Below are 14,420 nucleotides of genomic sequence, written 5' to 3'. Positions count from 1 at the left end.
CACTTCCTTGCGCCACTCTGCTCTCCGTCCTCCGTCAGCTACTTGTAGCAGAGTTTCCGCAGCGTAGAAACTGTCGCTGTGCATGTGTGTACCGAATCAAACACACTCAGACGTTAGTGCGTATTTCTTTCAGTCTCTAATCGTGTAGAAAAACAACTCATATATCACCCGGCGAGAGAGCGCTCATTTTGCTGCTTCACCGTCAGAAGCACGGAAACAGACAGAATACACAGAGAAAACACTCCCCTCTGTGAAACCTTAGCCACGCCTCAGGAATGTGAGACGTCACTCAGAACTTCTTAACCCTGTAAGTTCTGAATCCCTTCACACCCCCTCTCGTCTCATATCCTGAGGGGACCTGTGAACATACATTTACAGACCTCTGAGAGATCAATCCCCTTTCCATTGCCTTTCGCCCCTCCCTGGCGTCCTTGTCAGGCAACAGTTGAACCTCCTCACAACTCCCAGGTTCACACTGTGCGAAACCAACCCACGTACTGGTGACCTGAAACCTCTCAGGTGGAATTCCCTTCATGGTGCGAGTGGACCGTCTGAGCACAAACTCAGGTGCTCCTTCTGACTCACTGTGGTCAGCAAGTGTGTCCTCTCCATCAGAATCCTCCCCCTCTGACTTAGCGCGTCTTTGGGCCTTCTGTACTTTGCTAACAGGAGACGAAGGCTCACTCTTGGGCTCTCTTTTAACAACCTGTGGAGATGCCCAACCCTGTTCTTGACCCTGTTCAGAGACTTGGTCTTCAGCAACAGGTTCAGCCTCTGGCTCTCCTTCCTCCTCAGAATCAGACAGACATTCTGAGAGAACGTCATGCCTTGAATGAGTCTTTGACTAACCATTCTGCTCACAGAACTCAGCATGTTTACTGATCAGAAGCTTGGTCTGATCACCTTCTGGGTATGCAAACCTCCACCCCTTTGTCACAGGTTCATACCCACAGAAGATCATTTTCTGGAATCTAGGGCCACCTTGCTTTTGTTGTGCTTTTGGTACCAGCACCAAGGCCTGTGACCCAAAAACATGGAAGAAATGCACCTGCGGTTTCTCTCCGTGGAGCATAAAAAACGGGGTTTCACCTACCACTGAATTGTAGGACCTGTTAAACGTGAAATTGGCTGTTTTAACCCCCTCCCCCCAAAACTCGGAGGCAAACCAGAGTCTGACAGCAAAACCTCTGTAGCTTTAACCAGAGCTTCACTTCTGAGCTCTGCCACGCCCCTCTCCTGAGGAGAAGTAGCACCCGTCACCTCGTGATGTATCCCTTTCTGACGAAAGAACTTCTGCAGAGCAGACCCAGTAAACTCTGCACATTGGTCACTCTTGACCCCCTGCACTTTGGTGGAGAACCGTAGTTCCACCTCCACAACCCAATCTTTGATCAGTTGCGCTGCCTCGCCTTTGCATTTCAGCGAGAAGACCCAGGAGTTCTGGGTATAGTCATCTGTCAGCGTCAGCAAAAACCTGGCCCCGCCCAAACTCTCTGGCATGGGTCCAAAAAGGTCTGTGTGCACAAGCTCAAAAGGTTTTGTGGTTATCCTCTCCACCCTGGGATAACTGCACCCTTTTACCTTTGCCATTTTGCATGCCCTACAATTTAGGGATCTGCCACACTTCTTTATTTTGCAACCCTTAGTGCACTCTGGCAACATCTGGATCTCTTCTAAGGAACCATGTGACGTTCTTCTGTGCCATACACAAGCACATGAAACATGAGTGGGAACGGTTGCACACTTTGCTTGTGCCCTCTCAGCATTCCCCTCACCCTTAGAGGTGTTTCCAGAACAAAGAGGTTGTTCTGCCCTTTTGCAACACTGACCAGTTGCTTCCCCCCTCTGAAAATTGTACAGACATTGTGTTCGAAGCACACCTTATACCCCTCTTGTAAGAGACAAGGGACAGATAAAAGACAATGTTTCATCCCAGGTGCCACGTAGACTTCCAGCTCCGCCTGCAAGACAGAAACATAAACATTTGCTACATTAGATACTGGCTTTTGCGTCCCATCAGCAAATTCAACTGTTTTCCCAGCTGAAACAGCTCTGCAGTTCCACATCTCGACACCAGGTGTCGCTGTTATCAGGTGCCTGCTGGCTCCAGAGTCAATGATCCAACGCATTACTCTGTCCTCCCTGGAATAGTCCTCAAACTTTGCCATTGAGGCCGTCAGCTGATAAGGACCGTCTTCATTCTCTAAGTCACGTACTCCTTGCGCCTTCCCACGCCTGCCTCCTCTCCTGGACTGGCTGCCATGGAAACCTGGCTGATTCCCATGGGAAGCGACCTTGGAAGCATCCTGTGCAGCCTCTCTGGGGGCAGGAGCGACGCAGATGTTCAGCAGAATTGCAAACTAAACACCGACGAGTGGAAAAACACTGACTTGGGCTTCCAGCTGGCCTGGCCCCCCTCCTTCCGGATGGGCGCTCTGTGCCAGCCCTGCCCCCTCTGAAACGGCGTTCCACCCCGTCACACACAGTGGAAGACTTTACAAACTTGCCTTTGGACTTCTTTGCCCCCCCCCCCGACTTTGTCTACAGCGCTCCTTGAGGCTACGACTTCAGGGACACAGGCTCCAGCCACTTCTGGGCTCCTCACTTCTTCTTCAGGGCTCTGGCCTCCTGCTGAGCTTTTACACAAACCCCTCAGCACCTCCCAGGCAGCCCTAGCCAACTCAACGCCCTCCAAATGAGGCAACAGCGTAGCGTCCACGCATGATTTCAACATGCAAAACTCCCTTTGCATTCTCTGCTTGCTATCCTCCGGCAAAACAGCCTCACAGCCTGCAGCGTCTGTCCCAGCAGCAACTGGCGTGGGGGTGCTGGCTCCTTCTGGGCTGGATTCCAAAGTTCTGTAGCCAAAAACCAACCCCTCACTCTGTGCCATGACTGGATGGTGAGCTTTTCGAACGGTATAACTTCAAAGACCTGGCCATCTGCCATCTTCTCCCCCGGGGCTCAGCGTACTCACGTAACCAGCAGCAGCTCTCCGGCACCCGGCTCAGCAGACCAGCTCCTCCCAGCGAGTTCCTCTGCCCTCAAATGTTAGGCAGGACTCCCAGCTGGCTCCAGCGTCTTCATCAACACACACCGGCACACTTTGGCAACAGCTTCAAAGCTTTAATTACCGACCCACAACCTGTGCAATTAGCGTAGCTTTTGGATTGGAGCCTGGCACACTTCCTTGCGCCGCTCTGCTCTCCGTCCTCCGTCAGCTACTTGTAGCAGAGTTTCCGCAGCGTAGAAACTGTCGCTGTGTGTGTGTGTACTGAGTCAAACACACTCAGACGTTAGTGCGTATTTCTTTCAGTCTCTAATCGTGTAGAAAAACAACTCATATATCACCCGGCGAGAGAGCGCTCATTTTGCTGCTTCACCGTCAGAAGCACGGAAACAGACAGAATACACAGAGAAAACACTCCCCTCTGTGAAACCTTAGCCACGCCTCAGGAATGTGAGACGTCACTCAGAACTTCTTAACCCTGTAAGTTCTGAATCCCTTCACACGTTGCTCCGAGTCAAGTCCCCCCCCCCGTCTCTCCTCTTCTACACCACCCCTTTGTCGGCTAATCTGAGCCTTCTGCTTCTGAGCTTTCTCTTCTGCTCTCAATGCTCGCCAGGTCCTGGGAGAAGGGGGTCAGGAATGACCAGCTTGTAAAACACATAAGGGGACTGCACTCCCAAAAGCAAAGCAGACATTAAAAACAATGTACATCAATGGCTTACATGTTAAAAAATGCGTCAAACACGTAAACACATAAAATCTTTGGGAAAAACTAGCATAGAAAATTGGCCCAGAGTCACCCGTGGATCCGAGTCTGGGGATTTTCTTGACGGATTAGTTGTATCGGGGGATGGTCTGCACCTACAGATCTGTAGACAGAATCTGGCAACCGTCCAGGTCGTCTTATGATCTTTACCTAAAAGGAGAAGATCAAATTTGTGTTTTTCGAGGGGTCAGCCAGCCTCTTCGGCAAGTGGTCAGTAGTATTTCTACGTGCCTCATTATAGAAAGGACATCTAAAAAATAGATGTTTGGGGCTTCCTATATCCCCCAATGGGCAGGCACAAAGTCTCTGGGCATATGGGACTTTTTGAAGGATCCTTCCAGGACCGGGGAGGGCAGAGCCAAGCTTCTGGCAAGTGTAAAAGCCCTTCTTGTATTTTTGGATACAAGAAAATAGAGATATGCTGCCGGTTTCTAGAGTTTTGTAGTCGGGGCACCTTAGGAAGTCCTGTTGTCTCTCACTGTCTATAATTCTTTGCCTGACCGTGGCTTTTGCTTGGCGCAAGCCCAGGCTTAAAAGGGCTTGAGGGGCAAAGCCCAGTTTCTGAAGAATGTTCAGGACAGCCAGCCTGACTGGAACTGGTCGCAAAGGATCAGTGGAGCTATACCAAGGGGGAGCAGTTTCAGTGCCAGCCATTTATATATTGAGGTTAGGCTGATATGAACCTCAGCTCTCATCATCCCCGTTTCTAGCCTGACCCAGGTGTTTGAAACACATCTGGGGACTTGTACAAGGGCTCTAAGAAGTTTGGATTGAACTCTCTCGAGGGGGAGAAAGCAGAGGATGGCGGGTCTTCTGCAGCTGAGCTCTCTGTTCTACCATCCTCAATGCCTGTCTTGTCTTGTGAGAAGGGTGTGTGTGTCAGGAATGCTTTCCAAAGACACTGAGTCTGTCAGCTGTCTCTCGCTGGTGCTTCTTCTTCTTCCTCTTCCAATCTTCCCCAGCTTTTCCCTCCGCAGCCTCTGAACTATGCCCTTCTGCAAACAACTGATCCAAATCCATACTGTCCTCCAGAACCAGCAAGGATGACCCAGATGAGGATCAGGAGCAGAAACAAAGACATGACGTTTAAGGTATCTTGTTGGAATCAGCCTGTGAAAAAGATCTTCAGTCCAAGAGCTTGTAGTCGTGGCAGTTATTATAGGTTCATTTTCATCATTCATGACTTATGCAAAATGAAGAGATTTTATTGATGGAGCATTAATCTAAAAACAACTATGTGTGTTTCCTTTCTGCAGTGCTGGGTAGAATCAACATGGAATACTATACAAATCCGATGCCATCTTAAGTCCTTGTTCCCAGGTGCTCCTTTGTATTCAGATCAGGCCTCAGCACAATAACGTAGCACTTGGGGAGGAAGATGCAGCCCAGGAGCCCAGCACTGGAGGCCAACATAGAGAAGATCTGCACGGCCACCATGTACTTGCCCTTGGTGCTCAGGTAGGTGGGCACAAAAGACACCCAAACACTGCAGAAGACCAGCATGCTGAAGGTGATCAGCTTGGCTTCGTTGAAGGAGCCAGGCAGCTTCCTGGCTAGGAAAGCCACCGTGAAGCAGATGGCAGCCAGGAAGCCCAGGTAGCCGAGGGCAACATAAAACATGGCCACAGAGCCTTCGTTGCATTGCAAGATGATCTCTTCCGCCTGGGAGTGCATGTCGGGCTCTGGGAATGGGGGAGAAGAGCCCAGCCAGATGGTGCAGATGAGAACTTGCACCCCAGAACAGGAGATGACAATGGAGTTGGCCAGAGTCTTCCCTAGCCATCTCCTCACCCTGTTCCCTGGCCTTGTGGCCAGGAAGGCCAGCACCACCGTGATGGTCTTGGCCAAGAGAGAAGAAACAGCAACGGAGAAGATGATGCTGAAGGCCGTTTGTCGGAGGAGGCAGGTCGCTATTCTTGGTTGCCCAATGAAGAGGAAGGAGGACAAAGAGGAAAGCAGAAGGGAGGCGAGCAGGATGTAGGAGAGGTCCCGGTTGTTGGCTTTGACTATTGGGGTTTCTTTGTATTTAATGAAGATTCCTAACACAATGCCTGCTGTAGAAGATAAGAAGAGGACAATGGAAGCTAAGGTGATCCCCAGATGTTCTTCATAAGCCAGGAAGGTGATAATCTTGGGGACACATTGATCTCTGTCCTTGTTTGGATGCTGATCTTCTGGGCATTTGGTGCAACGTTCTGCATCTGAGGAAGAGGAAAAGAGTGGCTTCAGCATCCCTTACATCCATCACCACCTGTGCTCCGGAAATAAGAATGTGTAAAGAGGTAAAGAGTGGCAAGAATTTCTTTGTTCCCTTTTTGCAAAGGGCACCCTTACATCTTACATTTCCTCGAAGGAGGCAGAGGTGGTGCACAAGGCTTTTTTCATTATGCTCACTGCAGCAACATTGTGGCAGGCGGCTGCCAGCAACTCCTTCTGCTCAGGAACATACAAAGACAAGGGATGTTCCTACCACCCACTTTTTATTCAGTATATACAGAGAGAGGCTATAGAACCCAGCCTCTTGGACGTCATCCCAAGTGAATTTCCACCCCCCCCATCTCTTCCACTCTACAGGTGCTGATATTTGCCCTCTGCCTTTGAGCTCTTTGCTCTCCGGCTTTCAAGGCTTGCTGGGTTCTGGTCGAGGAAAGCTTTCGAGGAAGGTTCAGGAAGGCTTTCTAAAAACATTGTGTTCATCAGCCTTCACCCTCCTGGTGCTTCCCCTTCCTCCTCTTCTCCCCTTATTCCTCAACCTTTCCCCTCTTCTGCCTCTGAGGTCCCTCAAACCCCTGTTGTAATTCTGTTTTGTTTTTTAAACATAATTTTTATTAACAGGCCAATCATATCACGTTGTTTCAAATCACATTAATTCCAAATTATACAGCCATTTTTTTCAATTTTGTTGGGGGTACCCATACATCAAGCTCCGGACGAGAATCCAAACATCATTTCTATTACTGCTTTAATTAAACAGTTCTATCCAGTTCTATCCAGATAGTCTCTTTTTTACTTTCTTCATCTTCTTGTAGTTGTCATATATTCCTTTCTTTGCGATCTCTGATAATCTTCACAGGCAGGTTAAGAACAAACATCGTCTGCGTGGGTTTTATGCACTCCACAAGTCATATCTCATAGGGACAGCCGCCATTCCACTCCTCCTTTGAAAATTTATCTTCGGTCTTCCCTTTAGTTTTCCCAGGCTTGTAAAATATCTCATAGAGGGCTCTGCCAGGCTAAAGATCAAATTCCAAACATCGTTCACTTTCAAATAGTCCTGGTTCTCCTCCCCCCGTCTTTCTTAAACAAGCCTGTCTTGCAAGACGTCATTTTAAAACTGCGTCATAAATTTTTTCCATTCTCTGATCTTTACCAATCCTCTCTTCCTTCATCATTAATTCATCCCACACAGTTTTTAGATTCCTGCTTGTGTAGTTAAATACGGCGGTTCTTTTTTCTTTGGGGTGGAGAGTTATTTATGCTCATATAAGACAAAGAAAAGTTTTTTCCTCCACCCCACCTTCTTAGCTCCAGACATACCCATCTCTTAATGGCACTTCATCTCTTGATTTATTTGTCTTCGCCCGCCGCTCCGATCCCAGAGATCCATTAATCAGCAGTCTTATCTCCCGACCTTTGCTTGAAATATGTGCTTTAACATCTTCCAATTATATATTTCCAATTATATTTTCGTGTTAAAGCAAACCAGCACGCGCAGATTGGAGACGGTGTCTGGGAAGAGCCGACCACACTGAGGGCTGAGCCAAGTGACCGGCGCAGCCCCTTCTCTCGAATCTGGGGGTGCATTGTAGCCACCGCTGGGAAGTCAGTCCCCCCCATATCCTTGGGGGGGGGGGGAAAGACTGCATACTTCCCATAGCAGCCTTTTAATTACCTCGTGTGGGTTGGAGAGATGTTATTGTTGGCCATCTTCCAATGCGCCACCTGGTGGCCCCCCTGTTGTACTTCTGAACTGTCTTCATCTTCTCTGGTCAGAAGGGGGAGGCAGTCTCCACCATTCCTCCTCTGCCCAGGCCCTGACAAATGGTGTCTAGGATCAAGTGAGAGGCAAAGACTTCTCCACATCAACTGCATTCTATGTTCTCTGCATAATCCTGAAGAAACACCTCTTGACCATGACCTTGTTAAAGCAAACAGTTTTCTGTTCCTTCCATGCAATGCTCCCGGTAGTGAGATCAAAATGGTCCCTCTCTTGTAATCCTTCTCACCCACCTTCTTGGTTGGACATGGTTCCTTCCGCACATGGATCACAAGCATAGCAGCAGACAGGCTTTCCTTCTGGAACCACCTTTGCAAATCCAGGTTGACATATTTTGCTACACCTGGAACGAGGCACGGCCTAACCATGAAGATAAGAAGGTGCATGGAAAATCAATAAAAAATATAGGGGGGGGGGAGAAGATGCATTGCAAAGAAAGTGTTAGGGGTATTTATGTGTCTGGATTTCACCCACATAGTTTGGTAATCACTCAACAGGATCTCTTGTCCCCCTGACCTCATCCACTTTCTGCATAGAAGCACGATTCTCCAGCCCTGACCCTGAGTTCCAGCTCCGAGGGCCTTCTGACGGTTCCATCCCTGTGAGAAGTGAGGTTACAAGGAACCAGGCAGAGGGCCTTCTTGGTGGTGGCGATCTCCCTGTGGAACAACCTCCCATAAGATGTCAGGGAAATAAATAACTAGCTGACATTTAGAAGGCAGCCTGGTACAGAGAAGTATTAAATATTTGAGGTTTTATTGTACCAATTGGCTGTTTAGATCTCTAATGTGGTTTTGCCAAACTTAGGATTCTCCCACGTGTCAAACCACAGGGTGCACACGCCAGGGTGTAAGACTTGGGGGGTTACAAAAAACCAGCCATCTTTGATGCTGGGGTGTGTGGAAGGTGTGGGAAGGAGAGAGAGAGAGGAAGGGAGAAGAGAAGAGAGCTGGGTGCTGCTGGCTTTCCTCCCCAGGTGGACTGAGAGGGACCTGGCTGGGAAACATAGTCTGCCTTTTCTCAGGATGCCTGGGCACTAGCGCATTCTTGAGGCTCCAGATTCCTCTCCCCTCTCAGCTGCTGTGGCAAGAAGGAGCAGCGCTGGCAGCTGAAACTGGGTGGAGAGGACACCACTGGTCCCCCTTCTAAGGCCATTTGGCAAAAGAGGCTCCAGGAAGAGGATGAGCAGGATCTCCTAGCCTTCTTCCTGGGTAACATCCCCTACCTTGTGGAACTTCTCAGGCCACTCAATGGCTTCTGGGTTGATGGTGAACTTGATGCCAGTAGAGGCCTCTCTCCTTGTACTGCCAATCTTCACTAGAGCACGAGACTCATTGGGAAACATCACCCAATTCATGATATCAAAGTCTGGAGGCAGCTCCCAATTCTCATCCAAACACATTGTGCCCCTGGAAGTATTCAAACACTGGATTCCTTTTAAGAAAGGGTGGAGCTGGAATGACAGGAAAAACAGCAGCATTTCATTGTTCCTCACTTGGAGCAAGGGGCTCTCCAAAACAACATTAATACAAATAATAAATAAGATTAATACAAAAGTCAATAAAATCACCTGCCATGGCTGAAGCCTTCCCTGTTCCCATTCGGCTCCTTCTCCCACCATCAGCATCTGCCGTGGTCTAGATGAAAACACAGCATTCAAGGCCTGGGCTGCCGCTTGAACATTGATGTAAGTGCCATAGTTGTCTCCAGACAGAGCGCTCTCAATCTCCCCTTGGGGCAAAGCCCTCCATTCTTCCATCTCTCTGCATCTTATCCGGCCTTTCGGGGATAAAACATGCTTTGCATATGAACAGTTAAATGCTTCACCCAAAAAATGGATAAGGAGACTAGACAGGGATTCATCATAACCACTTTTGGTGCTCCTTATTGTGGTCTTAATTGCAAAAGAGAGAGAACCATGAATGTGCTGGAAGAGTAGAGGAGGCAAAGTCAAGCCAGTGCTGATGCTGAGGAAAGCTGTTGTGATCCAGACTTTCCCCCCTATTTTTTTCTCATAATCTGTACATATTTCTATTATTAATAATATTTCCACTGTATCAGTTACATAGCAAACAAATACCCCAACTTGTCTCCATCTTAAATAAGCTTCACTTGGGTTCGTCAGTGGAATTAAATCCTCTTCTGCCAATATTTTTGACAAGGCAACGCAGATCCCTCTTCTGATCATCAGAGGTGTCATAATGCTCACAAACCTTTCTCCACTGTCATTGTCTGCAGCCAAGAGGCCAACCCACGTCCACCCGAAATGGAGGAGCAACTCCACGATCCCTTGGTACTGACTTTCCTCTTTGGGGAGCATCTGGTAGACGAAAGGGAACTGTGTTTTCTCTTCAAGAACCTGGGCTGTGAAGCCATAACTGAGCTGGTGAGGAAAGGAAAGAGTAATTGTTTTGCTTTCAGGAAGGGAGTAGATATTTAGTAATCTGAAATGATTAATATCTAACCACAGTTGTGCTGGTGGGGCCAATGGGAGCTTTATTCCGAAACAGCTGGTGGTGTCAGGAACTGTTCAGATGAGAAGAAGAGGTGGAGACCCTCAAGAGTCTTCCAGGGAGGGGGCAGAGGAAGACAGCATGGAGCCAGGTTTGTGGTGGTGGGAAAAGGACACAGCCCAGAAGAAGAAAAGAGCTGGGGAATGTTGGAAGGTGAGGAACAAGGGCAAGGTAGCAGATCCACCAGCCCTGAAGAGAGACAGGAGTCAGATGCAGTGGAGACAAGATCGGAGCCGGTTGAGACTAGGTCCTTGGGAGCCTGCTAGATCTTCCTCTTTCCTCTAAAACCAGGCGTTTCACCCACACCACAGAGCAGAAAACGACCCAGAGGCAGAAGGGGTCCCTTGGCCACCACCGTAGGCAGCAGGAGGGGTCTGATATGCAAGCTGGGGCAAGGAGGAGGGGGCACACTGGGCAACAGCTCCAGCCTGGAGGGAACATACTTTATCTCTTTCGTTTGATATTAAGAAGTGAAGGGATAAAGACACTCCCTGCCTGCCTGGTTCCCCTTGCCGGTACTTTGCCTGTCAGCTCCCTCCCTGTCAGGTGGGGGCCAAGTAGGAAAAGGCTCAGTACCTTCAAAAAAGAGTATGGATTCCATTCCATTTATTACATTTCTGTGCTGCTTTTCATTCACAAAAATCATAAAACGGCTCATGAACAGCAAAAACGTAATAGAACATCACACATGCAACATAATTCATATAGAATAATTTACAAACCATCAGTTAAGCATTTACGCTCTATTAAAAAACTATTAAGAAAACTACTCATAAGCTAAACAGCACAATTTCAACAAAAGTAACTTTATAATATTAACAAAATACCACAGTATGTATAATCTATGGGACAATATTAACACCCTCAACAAACCAGCAACCAGAAATGAACTGAGCACTCTTGAATTCATGCACCCAGTCTCCCCACCGCATGACTCATGAACTTTCTCCTGATTCAGTTCACTAAAAGACACATGCAGATCATGTCCATGGCAGCAGCTCAGGGCTGGAAGGTGGGGCAAGGCAGGTGGGAGAAGCCTTGGCCTGATGGCCAGCACATAGCTCAGGGTTTCCCCCCTTAACTCCCCCCAGGAGAAAGTAGAGTTTCCTTCTGTGTCCCTCCAAGGACTCTGTCTCATTCATACCTGTGGGATTTTGTAGATGCCTGACAGGGTGGAAATCTCCTTTGAGATGTCAGAATCACTCCTTCCAAGAACAGCCAGAAGGGGATTCTCTTCTCCGCAGCGATAATTGGGAATGTTTCTTCCGCTGCCTGCAAGCAGCTCTAGCATGGCATCTGAAGTCATCCTGGCATCAAAATAGTTCTCATAGAGGTTGTAGCCCAGGGTGGTGTTGGGTAAGAGCCTGAGATCCTGGTTGATCTCCTGGATGGTGAACAGGAAGGAGAAGATGTGCCAGTAGAACGCAAATGTGTCGCTGCAATGAATGGACCAATTTAAAAGACTCAAACCCTCTTCACAGATGAATAATAACAAAATATTATCCACAAAGATTAGTCTCTATTAAATTATCTTATTGCATTTGTATCCATTCATTTTCTACCCATTATACAATACAGATTTGGAGATTTGTTCTCCAATCCAGGAGTATAGAGATACTCCGGAGAATAAAACAGAGTAAGAAAATGAATCTCCCTCCCCCCAAATTTCTGAAATACTGGGAAGTTGCTGCAAATGTTTTGCCTGTGCTTTTGCCTCAGGGGTTTGGCTCCTTCAAAGGGGGGCTGTACACATTCCCCAGCTCTTATTCAGAAGGAAAAATGGGGTTCAAGTAGGCGGGGTGTTTTGTCCAGGGTGACCAGTGGCTTAGGCACAATATGAGTCCAGGATCTCAAAACTTCTTTACTTAGAAATGAGGATGAGAGAATGAGAGACAAGAAGAAGGAGAAGTAGGAGGAGAAGTAGGAGGAGAAGGAGGAGGAGGAGGAGGAGGAGGAGGAGGAGAAGAAGAAGAAGAAGAAGAAGAAGAAGAAGAAGAAGAAGAAGAAGAAGAAGAAGAAGAAGAAGAAGAAGAAGAATTGCTCATGTTTAAGAGCTCTGACTCCATAGCATGGGAGTCTCCTGGCTTTTATTGTTTTATTTCTTCATTTTGTAGAAAGCATATCTTTCCCTCTCTTCAGCCAACAAACGTCACCCAGAGGATCATCACATTTCATTCTCAAAACTGCATCCCTTAAAAGCAGTTCTGACTAGGCAGTTTATAAATTGTACCAATAGAATAGTAATAAATCAAATCTTGGAACCTTGAATATTGCCTGAGTCTCATGCCATCCTCACTTCCTCCTTCCTGCAGGTGGGAAACTTCAAGGGATCCCTTTGATCCCTGACCAGATTCTCTTGCATTCTTGTGTCACCAAGCTCCAAAAGCAACCCAGTTTTTACTAGGGAAGATGCAAGGAACTGGGAGAGGCTTTGGGGAAAATCTTTTCCTGGACTCCAACTCCCATCATCTCCAACCATCAAAGTCAAGGGTCAGTTAGGCAAGAGGGGAGCTGTAGTCCAGTGATCTCTGGAGGACCCCAGACTCCTCAATCTTGAGAAAGGGGCTCTCTCCTTCAGAGATAGGGACCAGGGGCCCTTAAGGATTTTGACATCCCTCTATAAAGAATTACTTACCCCACAATTCTGGTGAAGGGTGTCTGGGAAAAGACATAGGGGTCATATTCTAAAAAATCTTTTGGAGATACGATTCCACCAATGAGAAAGTCTCCAGGCCGGAAGTAATTGCGAGCATCAGTTTGATCTCTGATCAGATTCAAGGGGCATTTTGCCTTCTGCTTCACACAGACTCCTTGTGAGCAAAGTAGCAGCAGGAGCAGCAGCAGGGATCTCATCCTGGCTCTGCCTCCTCCACATCTGCTACATGTGGCTCCTCTTCCTTCCTGACCCAGCCAAGCAGGAGAATCACAAGACTCTTGCAAGACCAAAGCTGCAGTGACTTTCCTGCAGTGGGGGCTCAGCTCTGGCTTCCCTCTCCCCCCCCCCCCAGCCCTTCACCTGCTCCAAATCTTGACTCACTCTGTCAATATTATCTGCAACAACTTTTTCTTTTTCACTCACGGTACAATTAATAATGTCATGCTTCTGTTGGTGCTTCTGATGCAATCTCCAGAAACATCTCTTGGGCTTTTAGAAGAAGAAATCACTATGATTTTGATAATTATAAGTGGCATAAATCACACCTAGATAACTATCTGGCGTCTTGAATGCCTCAAGCAGCAGCTGCAGAGCTGGAGGAAAACATGTTTGCAATGCTGCTCTAACATTAGACATAAATCAACGGGGGGGGGCAGAGTTTGGCCTGAAATTTGTGCACAGGACCCCTGGATCCGACCAAAGGCCAAAGACCCAACTAGTGCAACACCCTGTAGCTCACAGTGGGAAACTAGAGACGCAGGACCGGAGGGTCCCAAGGGAGCTGCTCACACCTTCTCAAATGATTGAGGTGCTGAAAGCTTGAAAAGCCCCCAAAGTCCTGCTCTGGCTCCACAGGGGAGAGGGCCGTTGTGCTCAGGTCCAGCCAGGGCTTTCGATGGAGACATTGGGTTGTCCACTGTGAGAATAGTATGAGGAATGACAATGAGCCATTGGCCTAAATAAGCCAGTAGACTCCTCAGATTCCCAGGGCTGTTATTTCATAGTTGCATTGCTGATCATAAGCTCTGTGCCGCCCCACCCCCCATCAGACCCTTTCATGGAGCCACAAATGGTAATAATAATAATGACAATTTATTATTTATACCCCGCCAATCTGGCTGGGTAAGAGGAAGGAATGCTTGGCAAACCCTCACCATGATCAGCTCCCACCCGGAAACCTATGTCCCCACTTTGGAAGGACATGTGGATCCAGAACGGGCTTCGCGTGGGAGGGCATTCCACAGGGTGGGTGCCACCACCGAGAAGGCCTGGTTCCCTGTAACTTCGCTTCTCGCAATGAGGGAACTGCCAGAAGCCCCTCGGCGCTGGACCTCAGTGTCTGGGTAGAACGATGGGAGTGGAGATGCTCCTTCAGGTATACTGGGCCAAGGTTATTTGGGGCTTTCAAGGTCAGAACCAACACTTTGAATTGTGCCCAGAAATGCACTGGGGGCTAATGTAGGTCTTTCAGGACCAGT

General features: G+C 48.2%; 2 protein-coding genes across 3 annotated transcripts in view; both read right to left on the bottom strand.

Annotated features, from left to right (window-relative positions):
• Positions 1-14,420, bottom strand: part of LOC310827696 (uncharacterized protein) — a 751,453-nt gene that overhangs the window by 640,069 nt on the left and 96,964 nt on the right. The gene's annotated exons all lie outside the window — the stretch shown is intronic.
• LOC310827876 (vomeronasal type-2 receptor 26-like) lies at positions 4,262-13,139 on the bottom strand (the record flags this gene model as incomplete). Its single annotated transcript, XM_083704406.1, has 6 exons — positions 4,262-5,977; positions 8,007-8,133; positions 8,999-9,226; positions 9,344-10,156; positions 11,431-11,722; positions 12,922-13,139. 6 exons carry the CDS (start codon positions 13,137-13,139, stop codon positions 5,079-5,081), a joined length of 2,577 nt encoding a protein of 858 aa, XP_083560532.1. The 3' UTR covers positions 4,262-5,078.

Source organism: Podarcis gaigeae (assembly GCF_964106915.1).
Source record: "Podarcis gaigeae genome assembly, chromosome: 12".
Taxonomy (NCBI): Eukaryota; Metazoa; Chordata; class Lepidosauria; order Squamata; family Lacertidae; genus Podarcis; species Podarcis gaigeae.
Note: the sequence above shows the minus strand (reverse complement) of the source record. Positions and strands in the feature narration are given on the sequence as shown.